The sequence below is a fragment of the Nerophis ophidion genome, linkage group LG03, assembly GCF_033978795.1.
Source record: "Nerophis ophidion isolate RoL-2023_Sa linkage group LG03, RoL_Noph_v1.0, whole genome shotgun sequence".
NCBI lineage: Eukaryota > Metazoa > Chordata > Actinopteri > Syngnathiformes > Syngnathidae > Nerophis > Nerophis ophidion.
In genome coordinates this window covers 1,296,033-1,312,412 of record NC_084613.1, presented here as the reverse complement: position 1 = coordinate 1,312,412, position 16,380 = coordinate 1,296,033, and the positions used below count along the sequence as shown (strand labels likewise).

The 16,380-nt window shown below is 40.0% G+C and overlaps 1 protein-coding gene across 1 annotated transcript in view; it reads left to right on the top strand.

Moving 5' to 3' along the window:
- The window catches only part of diras1b (DIRAS family, GTP-binding RAS-like 1b), a 48,936-nt gene extending 40,325 nt beyond the window's left edge, over positions 1–8,611 (top strand). The window contains exons 2-3 of the mRNA XM_061893858.1: positions 5,986–6,316; positions 7,547–8,611. Of these exons, the coding sequence (XP_061749842.1) occupies positions 6,008–6,316; positions 7,547–7,834 (597 nt within the window). The 5' untranslated portion in view covers positions 5,986–6,007 and the 3' untranslated portion in view covers positions 7,835–8,611. The remainder of the gene's footprint in view (positions 1–5,985; positions 6,317–7,546) is intronic.
- The last annotated feature ends 7,769 nt before the right edge of the window (positions 8,612–16,380 follow it).

Here is a 16,380-nt window from a genome sequence, read left to right as displayed (position 1 = left end):
TAGGACTTAGTGATTGTACAAAGCTATCATAATGTAGGACTTAGTGATTGTACAAAGCTATCATAATGTAGGACTTAGTGATTGTACAAAGCTATCATAATGTAGGACTTAGTGATTGTACAAAGCTATCATAATGTATGACTTAGTGATTGTACAAAGCTATCATAATGTAGGACTTAGTGATTGTACAAAGCTATCACAATGTAGGACTTAGTGATTGTACAAAGCTATCATATTGTAGGACTTAGTGATTGTACAAAGCTATCATAATGTTTGACTTAGTGATTGTACAAAGCTATCATAATGTATGACTTAGTGATTGTACAAAGCTATCATAATGTATGACTTAGTGATTGTACAAAGCTATCATAATGTATGACTTAGTGATTGTACAAAGCTATCATATTGTAGGACTTAGTGATTGTACAAAGCTATCATAATGTAGGACTTAGTGATTGTACAAAGCTATCACAATGTAGGACTTAGTGATTGTACAAAGCTATCATAATGTAGGACTTAGTGATTGTACAAAGCTATCATAATGTAGGACTTAGTGATTGTACAAAGCTATCATAATGTATGACTTAGTGATTGTACAAAGCTATCATAATGTATGACTTAGTGATTGTACAAAGCTATCATAATGTATGACTTAGTGATTGTACAAAGCTATCATATTGTAGGACTTAGTGATTGTGTGCTTCTACTACTACTGATGTGTGCGTGTTGTTGTTGTTGTTGTTGTTGTTGTTGTTGTTGTGTTTGCATGAGGTATGCTGTTGTTGCAAATTGCTTTAAATAAGAAGAGTGTCCTTTAGCCAGGATGAGGAGGCGCCCTGTAAACCGGACTAAGACTGCAATCAAAGACTAGATTAAGCCGGACTAAGACTGCAATCAAAGACTAGATTAAGCCGGACTAAGACTGCAATCAAAGACTAGATTAAGCTGGACTAAGACTGCAATCAAAGACTAGATTAAGCCGGACTAAGACTGCAATCAAAGACTAGATTAAGCCGGACTAAGACTGCAATCAAAGACTAGATTAAGACGGACTAAGACTGCAATCAAAGACTAGATTAAGCCGGACTAAGACTGCAATCAAAGACTAGATTAAGCCGGACTAAGACTGCAATCAAAGACTAGATTAAACCGGATTTAGACTGCAATCAAAGACTAGATTAAGCCGGACTAAGACTGCAATCAAAGACTAGATTAAGCCGGACTAAGACTGCAATCAAAGACTAGATTAAGCCGGACTAAGACTGCAATCAAAGACTAGATTAAACCGGATTTAGACTGCAATCAAAGACTAGATTAAGCCGGACTAAGACTGCAATCAAAGACTAGATTAAGCCGGACTAAGACTGCAATCAAAGACTAGATTAAGCCGGACTAAGACTGCAATCAAAGACTAGATTAAACCGGATTTAGACTGCATTCAAAGACTAGATTAACGTCAATACTCAAGAGGACAGGTGTTATGTCTGTCATGGCCGCCGCCAAGCGCCTGAGCCCACTATTGATGGAGGGCCACAAGTGCTCTGGATGATATCAGTGGACGACTTGAGACTAAGTTGAGATCCTGGCTAGCGTGTGGTGAGTTTAGCAGGGATCTATACGGGTTAGGGTTAGGTTTATGGGATGTAATTGCTACGTACAACAAACATTCTTTCATTTCTGCGGCCATTATGTCCAGCAGATGTCTTTCAAGATGTCAGCAAACATCCGTCTGGCTCGTTTGTTCCAGACATTTTTGTCACGGGAGGTCTTGAATCAAGTCTTTAAAAAGAAAATATAAAGTCTTATTGAATCAAGTCTTTAAAAAGAAAATATAAAGTCTTATTGAATCAAGTCTTTAAAAAGAAAAGATAAAGTCTTGTTGAATCAAGTCTTTAAAAAGAAAATATAAAGTCTTATTGAATCAAGTCTTTAAAAAGAAAAGATAAAGTCTTATTGAATCAAGTCTTTAAAAAGAAAAGATAAAGTCTTGTTGAATCAAGTCTTTAAAAAGAAAATATAAAGTCTTATTGAATCAAGTCTTTAAAAAGAAAATATAAAGTCTTGTTGAATCAAGTCTTTAAAAAGAAAAGATAAAGTCTTGTTGAATCAAGTCTTTAAAAAGAAAAGCATGACACTCAAAACTTGCACCTGGACTGGCGTCCAAGAGTCCAGACTTCACGCTGCATTCCAGTCTTTACATCGGGCAAATACAGAAAAGTCATGATCATTAACCTTGGCCGGGATTTCGCCCACTCTTGGCATTCTCTCCATGAGCTTGAAGAGGTAGTCACCTGGAATGCTTTTCACTACACAGGTGTGCTTGAAGCTCATGGAGAGAATGCCAAGAGTGTGCAAAGCGGTTATCGGAGCAAAAGGTGGCTGTTTTGAAGAAACTAAAATATAAAACATGTTATTTCACCTTTTCTGGTGAAGTACATAACTCCACATGTGTTGATTCCTAGTTGTGATGTGACTATCTACAATGTAAATAGTCATGAAAAGAAGGAAAACATTGCATTGAATGAGGAGGGGGCGTGGCCTGTACTGTATAATCAATCACCTTAATTGGAGGCGGCTGAGAGAGTGATCGTGCTCGCAACCTGAGGGTTCACAATCACAAATACTTGAATAATCCTGAAGGGGAAATGAAGATTTTCAGCACAATAGCAGTCAAGCTCAGACAAACATTGCTGCTTCCATCCACAATTCTACCAACTTTCTCACGGCGGTGAGACTGAGGTATCATATTTGTTCCAAGACTGAATTTTTAAGTAAGACCAACATTTTTAGAGTATAATAGGTCTCTTATTCTTTTTAATAACATTGGTATTTAGAAGCTGACCAATAATAAATAAAATTCCTCTTATCATTAATGCGACTCCTTGAACAGCTGCGGTAGAAAACAATTGGATGGATTAAAATGAATAAGAATATTTTATATTTGTCATTTTTAAGACTGTGATTACCAGCAGAATTATTCATGACTTATCCTGTTAAGCAAAAGTTTATCTGAGAGCCAGATGCAGTCATCAAAATGGCCACATCTGGCTCTGGAGCCTTAGGTTCCCTACCCCTGCCCTAGGGTAAACTGGGTAAGACATGGCACACTGACAAAGCTTTACCTATAGCGCCACTATAACAATCTACAAGGTTAATATAGTTGGTGACTCTTTCTACCCCTCCAATTATCTGCTTTCTTTTGTATCTGTAGTTATCATTATGTATATGTATTGTTGCATTTGAACAACTGTATTGTTGATCAAAGAGGTACATTATTGTTATTATTCATTATCAATAGTGATATTTCTATTGGTATTTGTATTGATGCATTTGTAGTGTAATTATGCTGTCACACCGAAACATGGCTTGGTTTTGCTTCTTCCACGACAAGGATGTTTGGCACGAGCCAGACCAGAGTGTAAGTACATGGTTGTTTATTTAAACACTAGAATAAAAATAAACAAACTAGGGGCGCTCACAAGGAGTACAAAACTTGGCTACAAAAATACAAACAGGAAAACAAAAACACTTGCACGATGGCATGAAAGACTATGGACATAAACAAAAGGACTTAGCACAAAATAACTTAACTATGAAGTATATTCAACAACTTATATGACATGGACGAGGGCATGAAGGATGTGCAGCACAGGTGCGTGAAGGCATGAAAGATGTGCAGCACAGGTGCGTGAAGGCATGAAGGATGTGCAGCACAGGTGCGTGAAGGCATGAAGGATGTGCAGCACAGGTGCGTGAAGGCATGAAGGATGTGCAGCACAGGTGCGTGAAGGCATGAAGGATGTGCAGCACAGGTGCGTGAAGGCATGAAGGCATGAATGATGTGCAGCACAGGTGCGTGAAGGCATGAAGGCATGAATGATGTGCAGCACAGGTAGCGTGGGTGTGTGAAGGCATGAAGGCGTTAAGGCATGAAGGCAAACACATGCAAAGTTCCCAGACTGATGGACAGAAAGTAAAACCCTTAAATACTGGCTGTGGTCATTAGTAACAGGTGTGAGAGGCTGAGGACCGGGGCGGGACTAGAGGGACCAGGTGGAAACTAATGGGTTGACATGGTAACAAAAGCAAACCAGGAAGTGCAAAACGGAACAAGAGTCCAGAAAACAAAACAAAATATGATCAAACATAAAACCAGATTCACAGGCGTGACAAATAAATGCTTATTGTCATTTAAGTATTATTATTTATTTCACTAACTGCTTCTTTGCTATTACTTTCAGCATCATATTTGTACATATCCTATTTGCTGATGTTGTTCTGTTGTTGTTGTTGTTGTCTCTCTGTCTTATCCCCACAATTCCCCCGTCTGTCTTCCTTTTCCCCCTCTTTCTATCCCCTCCTGCCCCCGCCTGGCTGCACCAAAAGATAACATAAATACATTTAATAAAGTCAAATACAAATAAGGCAAGAAGAGAAGTATCCCACACTTCTCTTGTGTAAAGTCAATGTGAACAGCCGATACGGGCATCTACATCTACATCTACATCTACTTCTACATCTACATCTACATCTACATCTACATCTACATTTACATCTACATCTACATCCACATCTACATCTACATCTACATCTACATCTACTTCTACATCTACATCTACATCTACATTTACATCTACATCTACATCTACATTTACATCTACATCTACATCCACATCTACATCTACATCTACATCTACATCTACATCTACTTCTACATCTACATCTACGTCTACATCGACATCTACGTCAACATCTACATCTACATCTACATTTACATCTACATCTACATCTACATCTACATCTACATCTACATCTACTTCTACATCTACATCTACACTTACCCCGACATCTACGTCAACATCTACATCTACATCTACATTTACATCTACATCTACATCTACATCTACATCTACATCTACACTTACCCCGACATCTACGTCAACATCTACATCTACATCTACACTTACCCCGACATCTACATCAACATCTACATCTACATCTACATTTACATCTACATCTACATCTACATCTACTTCTACATCTACATCTACACTTACCCCGACATCTACGTCAACATCTACATCTACATCTACACTTACCCCGACATCTACGTCAACATCTACATCTACATCAACTATATGATTTGCCTGAGTAGCTGGACAGGACACACACACAAAAAAAAGAGTAAATCCCACATTCTTTATCTTCACGTATAAACTGGGTGTATCATTCAGTAAAATCAAAATCAAAATTCCATTCCATTTTTTTATTTGGTCTGTCGTAATGTTTTTAGCATTCCATCAGACATTATGGTAAGGTTTTCACAGCTTTTCACTGTATGTATATATATATATATATATATATATATATATATATATATATATATATATATCAGGGGTCGGCAACCCAAAATGTTGAAAGAGCCATATTGGACCAAAAATACAAAAACAAATCTGTCTGGAGCTGCAAAACATTAAAAGCCATATTACATACAGATAGTGTGTCATGAGATATAAATTTAATTAAGAGGACTTAAAGGAAACTAAATGAGCTCAAATTTAACTACAAATGAGGCATAATGATGCAATATGTACATACAGCTAGCCTAAGTAGCATGTTAGCATCGATTAGCTTGCAGTCATGCAGTGAGCAAATATGTCTGATTAGCATTCCACACAAGTCAATAACATCAACAAAACTCACCTTTGTGCATTCATGCACAACATTAAAAGTTTATATATATCTATATATATATATATATATATATTAGATAAATAGATATTCCGGCCTCCAGACCCACTTTTTTTCTCCAAATTTGGCCCCCGAGTCCAGATAATTGCCCAGGCCTGCATTGGAGTTCTATTTCCATGAAAACGCAGGTGTAATCCAGGATAGTTTGTAAAAAAAAAGTCATTACTCCTGGTAAATTCCTGGTGTTTCTCAGAGCACTTCCACAGCCACTCTTGTTCTGTGTTGCCCACCCAGGCGCTACTGAAGGGGGGCCAGAATGCCGGAGCAGAGCAACGACTACCGCGTGGTGGTGTTCGGGGCCGGGGGAGTCGGGAAGAGCTCCTTGGTGTTGCGCTTCGTCAAGGGCACCTTCAGGGACACGTACATTCCCACGGTGGAGGACACGTACCGGCAGGTGATCAGCTGCGACAAGAGTGTGTGCACGCTGCAGATCACAGACACCACCGGCAGCCACCAGTTCCCCGCCATGCAGCGCCTCTCCATCTCCAAAGGACACGCCTTCATCCTGGTCTACTCCATCACCAGCAAGCAGTCCCTGGAGGAGCTCAAGCCCATCTACCAACAGGTGTGCATCACTCTCTTCACTTTGCAAGTCCGGGGGTTGCCGGGTTGGCTCATCGCTGCACTCGCTCACTTAAAGGTGTCAATTCTTGTCTTTTATTACTCTTAATGATGACCAAATGTGATTGTAGGGCGTTTGGAGGTCGTAAAAATGGGACTACATTTTTGAATAAAATACCAAAAAAAAAGCAAAAGAAAGTTTTAAATCTTTGTCAAGAATTACGCTAACACAATGTTTGTAAAAATTAAATATAATAAGCTATAGATATTTAGATAGAGATAAAATGTAAATAAATAATGAAAAATGTTCATTTATTGCCAAATGAAACAAGGAAGCATTTGATTTCATTTAAACAACATTAAAAATGTACAAAATAACATCTTATCAGTCCATTCAATCTTTAAATACTCAAATATTTTTAAATAAGCAATGTTTGGCTGGATTAAAGTAATACAATATAAAGATGATTGGATTTCAATTTTTAAATGATTGAAATCATTATTATTTTATTAACCCAATCAATCAAAGTTTACTTATGTAGCCCTAAATCACAAGTGTCTCAAAGGGCTGCACGAGCCACAACCACATCCTCCATTCAGAGCCCACAAAAGGGCAAAGAAAAACTCACAAGCCGGTGGGATGCGATGTGGATGACTATGAGAAACCTTGGAGAGGACCGCATATGTGGGTGTGGGTACACCCCCGCCTTGGGATTAAAGGCCTCACCTTTTCTCCCCCAAACTTCTTTTGTGGACAAACAGCTCACTTTTTCTTTCATCTGACACCACATGGACAAAAATAAGACCTTCGGCAGGAAAGTTGTGTCATCAGATGAAACAAAAATGGAGCTGTCACGACCAGAGTCTGAGACATTGTGGGAAAAGTCTAGCTGGGGGGCCAAAATGCAGCCATCTTTGATTCCAGGTGTACTCACAGGTGTGGCCCTTTGTCTCCAAGGTCCTGGCCATCAAGGGCAACCCTCTTTGATTGCAGGTGTACTCACAGGTGTGGCCCTTTGTCTCCAAGGTCCTGGCCATCAAGGGCAACCCTCTTTGATTGCAGGTGTACTCACAGGTGTGGCCCTTTGTCTCCAAGGTCCTGGCCATCAAGGGCAACCCTCTTTGATTGCAGGTGTACTCACAGGTGTGGCCCTTTGTCTCCAAGGTCCTGGCCATCAAGGGCAACCCTCTTTGATTGCAGGTGTACTCACAGGTGTGGCCCTTTGTCTCCAAGGTCCTGGCCATCAAGGGCAACGTGGAGGCCATCCCCATCATGCTGGTGGGCAACAAGAGCGACGAGACCCTGCGGGAGGTGGAGACCAAGGACGGCGAGGCCCAGGCCAACCAGTGGAAGTGCGCCTTCATGGAGACGTCGGCCAAGACCAACCACAACGTCACCGAGCTCTTCCAGGAGCTCCTCAACCTGGACAAAAAGCGCAACATGAGCCTCAACATCGACGGCAAGCGCTCAGGGAAGCAGTCGCGCGCCGAGAGACTGAAGGGCAAGTGCAGCGTCATGTAGGCCGGTGGCCGGGCTCGGGGGGGGGGGGGGAGCGGAAGAAGGAAGACCCGCCAGGAATCATTCACATCCTCCCCAAACATGACTCGGCGGCGGACGGAGACCAGGCTGGTTGCCGTGGAGACCTACAATTGGGATCTGGGATGCAAGCAGGAAGGACTTGGCCTTCCTTTTGGGAAATACCTCCCTCTTTCCGACCACACCTCTTTTGTCACACGCGAGCGTCAAAGAGTTGCTTTTTCCTATGAGGCTTGAGAGCATGAACGCCACACAGAGGAAGCTCCCCAGGATGTAAATAAAACAACTCATCCCCGATAAAAACCAAGCACCCCATCCTCGTCGCGTCAAACCACAAACAACAAAGATCCTCTCCACACCTTCATCACTCGCCACCAAAAGTGGTAAAACACACACACACACACACGCACACGCACACACACACACACACACACACACACACACACACACACACACACACACACACACACACACACACACACACAATGCAACCATCCTTTTAAAGACTCTGACAGCCACATTTGGGCGTGGGGGAGAGAGATCCTCTGGCCTTGCTTGTTTGTTTGAGTGGATGATCCACTCTTAGGATTATTGTTGTCCAGCCGGTGAGACCCAAGCCATCATTTCTGCTCGTGAGCTGGAAGAATGTTGGATTGCCTTGTTTTTCATGCTTTTTGGGTTTATGTAAAGCAGCGGTGACCAATTAACAGCAGTGTTCCATACATGTGCATCTCAATAAATAACAACATATTTAACAAGTTACTTTATTTCAGTAGTACTTATTATATATACATATATATATATATATGTATATATATTTACAACACACTGACTGAAATATCTCAAGGTGACCTTTCTTCACAATTATGATTATAAGTTACTAGGGATATATATATATATATATATATATATATATATATATATATATATATATATATATATATATATATATATATATATATATATATATATATGTCTTGATTGAATTATCCAGAGAATAGTGCTCGATACCGTGGACGAGCGCAATATGTATGTGTGGGAAAAATCTACTACTTCATCTCTACAGAACTGTTTCATGAGGGGTTCCCTCATGAAACAGTTCTGTAGAGGTGAAGTAGTCTTGTGATTTTTCCCACACATACATTTATATATATATAAATATATATATATATATATATATATATATATATATATATATATAGCATTACTTTAGTCATGATACAATAGAGTATGGGGATATTTCATACAGTCAAAAAATCATTTAAAAAGCAGCCTAAATGACAAGATGTACAGTATATACAGTATGTACACAGGGTGGCAGTAATAATTTATTCACTAATTTAAAAGAAAAATGTATTCAGATGATCCATTTCCAATCATAGCAGAAAGTGGATTATGTTTCTAAAAAGTCTACAAGCATGTTTTTTAATGGATACTAAGGCATTAAAATAGATATATCATTAGAAAAAACGATTGTGATTTACTGCCATATGAAAATGTGTTCCCACTCCTCTAGCTATCAGCTGTAATAATAATATGGCATAACATTCGAAAAGTGCTCATTAAGCTAAATACTGTAAATGATTAAACCAGGAAAACAAACTGCTGTTGTGCTTTAATGCAGCGTTCAAATGTTTTTTCAACCTTTAATTAGTCTTTTAGTCTGAATTCAACTCCTAAAATCAATGATTTGTGCGCCATTTCCTTATTTACTGACATGCACCTGTTGGCTCCCGCAAGGAAGACCTTGGCAACTTGGCTGCAAGGACATTGACAGAAGTAAGTCACTGCTTCTTCAGCTTTTCTCCACCCAACTTTTGGGAGGGTTTTGAGGTCAATTTCGGCAAAATTTTGGTTTTGGTCTCAGTTATTAAACTGCCCAACATTGATTTCAGTGCCCAAAGCAAGAATGCCACCATGTTGGTGACTCAGTCTCTCTGCTTTTATAAAACCAGTACATCTGCAAAATAAGCCCACATGGGGCCAAAACAAGTTGCGAGTGCCAGCACATTGATAAAGGAAGTAAAACAAGTCCCTATAATTAGTCTTTATAGAATGTGTTATTTTTTTGTGTCTGGAATGGATCGATTGGATTATTTCTTGCAAGCAGTAAGTATTTGATTTTTGTACAATTACTTTTTTGTCTGATTGAATGAAAACCGAGGTACCACTCTTAACAATGGTGGATTTGTCAAATGTTCAGAATATGCTGCACTTTGGACACCGCTGCTAAAACAAAATGGAAACACACTCCGGAAAAAGCACAGAGTTTAACAACAAAATCAAAAAAGAGATGTATGTATTTTTTTGTGCAACTTGATTCTGTTTTGATGGTTCCCCCGTCACACACACACACACACACACACACACACACACACACACACACACACACACACACACACACACACACGTACAATCACATGCCCTCACATTGCACTTTATTACATAAAGACACGCACACACACACACATTTTGTAAAAGTCCACACCCTCCATTGGGCACAGGATTCTGCATGCTGTTCACACACACACACACACACACACACACACACACACACACACTAGGGCAGTTGAAAGCACAATACTTTTGTACAGATTTGTATCTTTGGTTTATTGCTTTAATCCCCCCCCTCCTTTATTCCCCATTCCCGAGGAACAATCACCACCATACAGGCCACCACCACCACCACCACCACCACCACCATACAGGCCACCACCACCACCACCACCACCACCACCACCATACAGGCCACCACCACCACCACCATACAGGCCACCACCACCACCACCACCACCACCACCCTTCTAGCAGGTGTCACAATGAGGTTGTTTTCTGCTCAGCAACAGGGTATACATTTTGTCTCGGAGGGGGGGGGCGGACGGGCTGAAAGGATCATCATCACTCAAGAAAAGGAACCGCCAGAAAAATGAAGCACATGTGTTTTATTTGGAGGTGTGTGGAGGACGGGGCCGCTTCAGGGCAGCTTCAGGGCAGCTTCGGGGCCACATTTTACTTGAAGGCTATCTTGTTGATGTGCAGCCTGCGTTGTCGATCAGCCCCCCAACGCTGGAAGTGTAAATAAGCCAAAGGCCACAGAAAGAGAGCTTCAAGTAAGATGTTAGCCGTGTGAAGATGAAGCAGTAGTAAGAGGTTTGATGTTGCAATGTACTGTACTGTACTGTACTGTACTGTACTGTAATATACTGCTTCAATATCGCTGTAATGGACACATCGACTTCTCACAACTCACCAATCTTACAAATGTGATTGATTTTTTGTTCTTGTTTTTGGGAGGTTGGGGTTATTTTGTTGAAGGTGGTGTAGTCTTAGTTTTATTTATTTTTATTGCACTATACCGAGAGGTCTTGTTTAAAGTCCAGAAATATGATGATAATAATAATGTACCCTTTACCTGTTAGATACCAGGGATGTTCAGATGTATGTACTACTTTCACTCCATTTTTTTGGTTTGTTTTGCTAATGATATATATATATATATATATATATATATATATATATATATATATATATATATATAATATATATATATATATATATATATACATATATATATATATACATATATATATATATATGATAGGTCAAGAAAAAACATGCAGACTATATCACCTCTACAAGCCTGTTTAGCAGGTTTCCCTGTTCGACAGGGGATTTTTTTTTTCCTGACCTAATGTATGTTCCACTCTACTCTGGTATTGTGGACTGTATAATGGATATACCACAGAAACCTCAACTATATATATATATATATATATATATATATATATATATATATATATATTAGGGCTGGGCAACGATTAAAAATTTTAATCGAAGTTAATCGCACTATTTCTCTGATTAATCACGATTAACTGCATTGTATACGCAAAGCCCAATAATGAATTCAAAAGTAGTGTGTAGTGCACCTTTATTGGAATATTCTCCCACATGAACAAAAGCGCCCAAACATTTGTTGTGCAAACACAATTTAAATCAGTCCTTGTTAAACAGTAGCAGTTAAATAGCATATTTGATGAAAATCAACTCCAAAAATGTAAATACAAACATTTAAGCTTATTGCCACTGCCAGGGTATTTAAGTTATCCTGTTTGTTATGGAAAATAAATATAATCTACATACAAATCTCTGAGCAACAATCATAACATCTGAACAGGCAATTTCTGAGGTAACAGCAGAAACATTTTTTTTTATCAGGGATCTTATGTTTAAAAAAACCTATATTATAGGTAGTGGGCTGTTTTAGGGAATTTTGGATCAAATGATCCGTAGTAGCAATATTAATAATGTTGTGTTTATTCTGCGTAGTGCACTTAAAATAATTAAGACCATATCTAGGAATTGATATGATGGGAATTTTCCGATTGTTTGCTTGGTGCTTTGATAAACTGGAGGCATCATATACATGGTACTATATTGTGATGTTATGAGCCAGGGAAAAAAAGAACTACCCTACCCAGCATGCAACAGGAGTGACGAGCATGCGCGGTAGCCCGGTATAGGTTGTGTGTCGCCATGACGGCATCTTGTATGTTGTGATATGCACGCTCTGAAAGCAAACGTTAAGAAGTCAGCCAACACTCCTGGTCTGCATTATTCATAAATAGACAGACAACACATATTCTCCGCTGCTTCACAGGCCGCTGGATGTAGCCGGCAAAGTATTCCCATGCTAGCTAGCCGCTCTAGCAAGCACGCCTCATTCAGTCCAAAACGGCCCGATCTATCCACATCCAGAATTGTCTGGCGGTCGTAAGTGATCCCGGAGTGACCACGCTGTAAGCCAGCCATGACATTTGCACAATTGTCCAGTATTTTTGCCAAATGTTCCATCTTTACCAAGAGCCCCTCCACGCCGAGCGACGCCATCTTGTTAAGAAAAGGCGTTAACAAAATAAAAGCATGTAAACAACATACGCAAATGTGCGATAAAATAATTGTCGGCGTTAGTTAACTCATAATTAACGCATTAATTTGCCCACCCCTAATATATATATATATATATATATATATATATAATGGATTGATATATATATAAATGTATGTATATGTGTGTATATACATATACATACATATAGACACATACATATATGTATATATATACATATATATGTATATATATGTATGTATATATATGTATATATATATACACACATATATATATATGTATATATATATATATATATATATATGATGGATTGATATATATACATATACGTAGGTATATATGTGTATATACATATAGATACGTACAGACACATACATATATGTATATATACATATATATATATATGTATATATATATATGATGGATTGATATATATATAAATGTATGTATATATGTGTATATACATATACATACATATAGACACATACATATATATATACATATATATGTATATATATGTATGTATATATATATGTATATATATACATATGTATATATATATACACACACATATATATATATATATATATATATATATGATGGATTGATATATATACATATACATGTGTATATACATATACATACGTATAGACACATACATATATGTATATATATATATATATATATATGTATATATATATATGTATCTATATATATATATATATATATATATATATATATATATATATATATATATATATATATATATATATATATATATATATATATAGATACATATATATGAGTGTAAATGTCGTCTGTCTGTGTGTGTGTGTTGGACCTGAGATAGTCTCCAGCACCCCCCGTGACCCCAAAAGGGACAAGTGGTAGAAAAATGGATGGATGGATGGATGGATGGATAGCCATTATACAGTGCTCAATAAAGGGGTGGAGCAGATTGTACGTTAAAATCCCCTGAAGAGCAGGGAAACCTGCAAAACAGGCTTCTAGGGATGAAAAAGTCTCTGTGTTTTTTTTCCTGACCTAAGGTCTATAAAGATACATGTATCTGTATATATATTATTATTTTTTGTATTCATTTTTTTTACCGCCTGTCCCTCTCGGGGTGGCTGGAACATATATGTTTACTATAAAAGGAACTATTGGCTCATTTCGCTGCTATTTTCATCAGCGCTTGTTAGGCTACGATGTGTGATGACAACATTAACTTCAACAACAATGTGAGGAAAAACTTTTAAATGTGATCATTCAGTTTGGAGACTAGGAGTAGAACCCAGGGTTAGATTGTGTGGCTACAGTGGTTCCATGTCAAAAGGCAGATCAATAAATATATTTCAAAAATAAAAGTCTGGTTTGACATGAACAAATGTAACATTCCAACGTGTTTAAAATGAATTTATTTAATCCGAACACGATCTAAATTGTATACATTTAAAAGAAGGATGTAGTTTGTCATAGTGCAGGAGAAGGTGTCATTGTTGGGTTTGCTCTGCACATGTGCAGCCGGCCAATGCCTCACCTCACGCAGGTGCACTGATGCAGTCAGAGGCAGCAGCCGGCCAATGCCTCACCTCACGTTGGTGCACTGATGCAGTCAGAGGCAGCAGCCGGCCAATGCCTCACCTCACGTTGGTGCACTGATGCAGTCAGAGGCAGCAGCCGGCCAATGCCTCACCTCACGCAGGTGCACTGATGCAGTCAGAGGCAGCAGCCGGCCAATGCCTCACCTCACGCAGGTGCACTGATGCAGTCAGAGGCAGCACCCGGCCAATGCCTCACCTGACGCAGGTGCACTGATGCAGTCAGAGGCAGCAGCCGGCCAATGCCTCACCTCACGCAGGTGCACTGATGCAGTCAGAGGCAGCAGCCGGCCAATGCCTCACCTGACGCAGGTGCACTGATGCAGTCAGAGGCAGCAGCCGGCCAATGCCTCACCTCACGCAGGTGCACTGATGCAGTCAGAGGCAGCAGCCGGCCAATGCCTCACCTCACGCAGGTGCACTGATGCAGTCAGAGGCAGCAGGCCGGTGCCTCACCTCACGCAGGTGCACTGCACTGATGCAGTCAGAGGCAGCAGCCGGCTGGTGCCTCACCTGACGCAGGTGCACTAATGCAGTCAGAGGCAGCAGCCAGGTCGCAGGTGCACTGATGCAGTCAGAGGCAGCAGGCAGGTGCCTCACCTCACGCAGGTGCACTGCACTGATGCAGTCAGAGGCAGCAGCCGGCTGGTGCCTCACCTGACGCAGGTGCACTAATGCAGTCAGAGGCAGCAGCCGGCCGGTGCCTCACCTGACGCAGGTGCACTGATGCAGTCATAGGCAGCAGCCGGCAGTACAAAAAAACTTCAGCTTTTCATTGAATATCCAAACAAACAAAAAGAGGTGAGTTTTTCTTGTATTACCGAGCTAAAGGCTGTCTTATGAGCGGTTTGATTCTAAATTTGATTTTATTTCCGGTTGCTGGTCGGTGACAGATCACGTTTGTTGTTGTCTGGAAGTGACGCACCAGCGTGAGACAACGTTTTAATAAAAGAATGTCGAGAAGAGTGTGGAGTGTGCTATGAAGAAGCAGGATGTGTGAGGATTGTGCTATGAAGAAGCAGGATGTGTGAGGATTGTGCTATGAAGAAGCAGGATGTGTGAGGATTGTGCTATGAAGAAGCAGGATGTGTGAGGATTGTGCTATGAAGAAGCAGGATGTGTGAGGATTGTGCTATGAAGAAGCAGGATGTGTGAGGATTGTGCTATGAAGAAGCAGGATGTGAGGATTGTGCTATGAAGAAGCAGGATGTGTGAGGATTGTGCTATGAAGAAGCAGGATGTGTGAGGATTATGCAATGAAGAAGCAACATAAACCAGGGGTGTCAAACGTCCTCACTCAATATAAACCAGGGGTGTCAAACGTCCTCACTCAACATAAACCAGGGGTGTCAAACGTCCTCACTCAACATAAACCAGGGGTGTCAAATGTCCTCACTCAACATAAACCAGGGGTGTCAAACGTCCTCACTCAACATAAACCAGGGGTGTCAAATGTCCTCACTCAATATAAACCAGGGGTGTCAAATGTCCTCACTCAATATAAACCAGGGGTGTCAAACGTCCTCACTCAATATAAACCAGGGGTGTCAAACGTCCTCACTCAACATAAACCAGGGGTGTCAAATGTCCTCACTCAACATAAACCAGGGGTGTCAAACGTCCTCACTCAACATAAACCAGGGGTGTCAAACGTCCTCACTCAACATAAACCAGGGGTGTCAAATGTCCTCACTCAATATAAACCAGGGGTGTCAAATGTCCTCACTCAATATAAACCAGGGGTGTCAAAAGTCCTCACTCAATATAAACCAGGGGTGTCAAACGTCCTCACTCAATATAAACCAGGGGTGTCAAATGTCCTCACTCAATATAAACCAGGGGTGTCAAACGTCCTCACTCAACATAAACCAGGGGTGTCAAACGTCCTCACTCAATATAAACCAGGGGTGTCAAATGTCCTCACTCAATATAAACCAGGGGTGTCAAATGTCCTCACTCAATATAAACCAGGGGTGTCAAATGTCCTCACTCAATATAAACCAGGGGTGTCAAATGTCCTCACT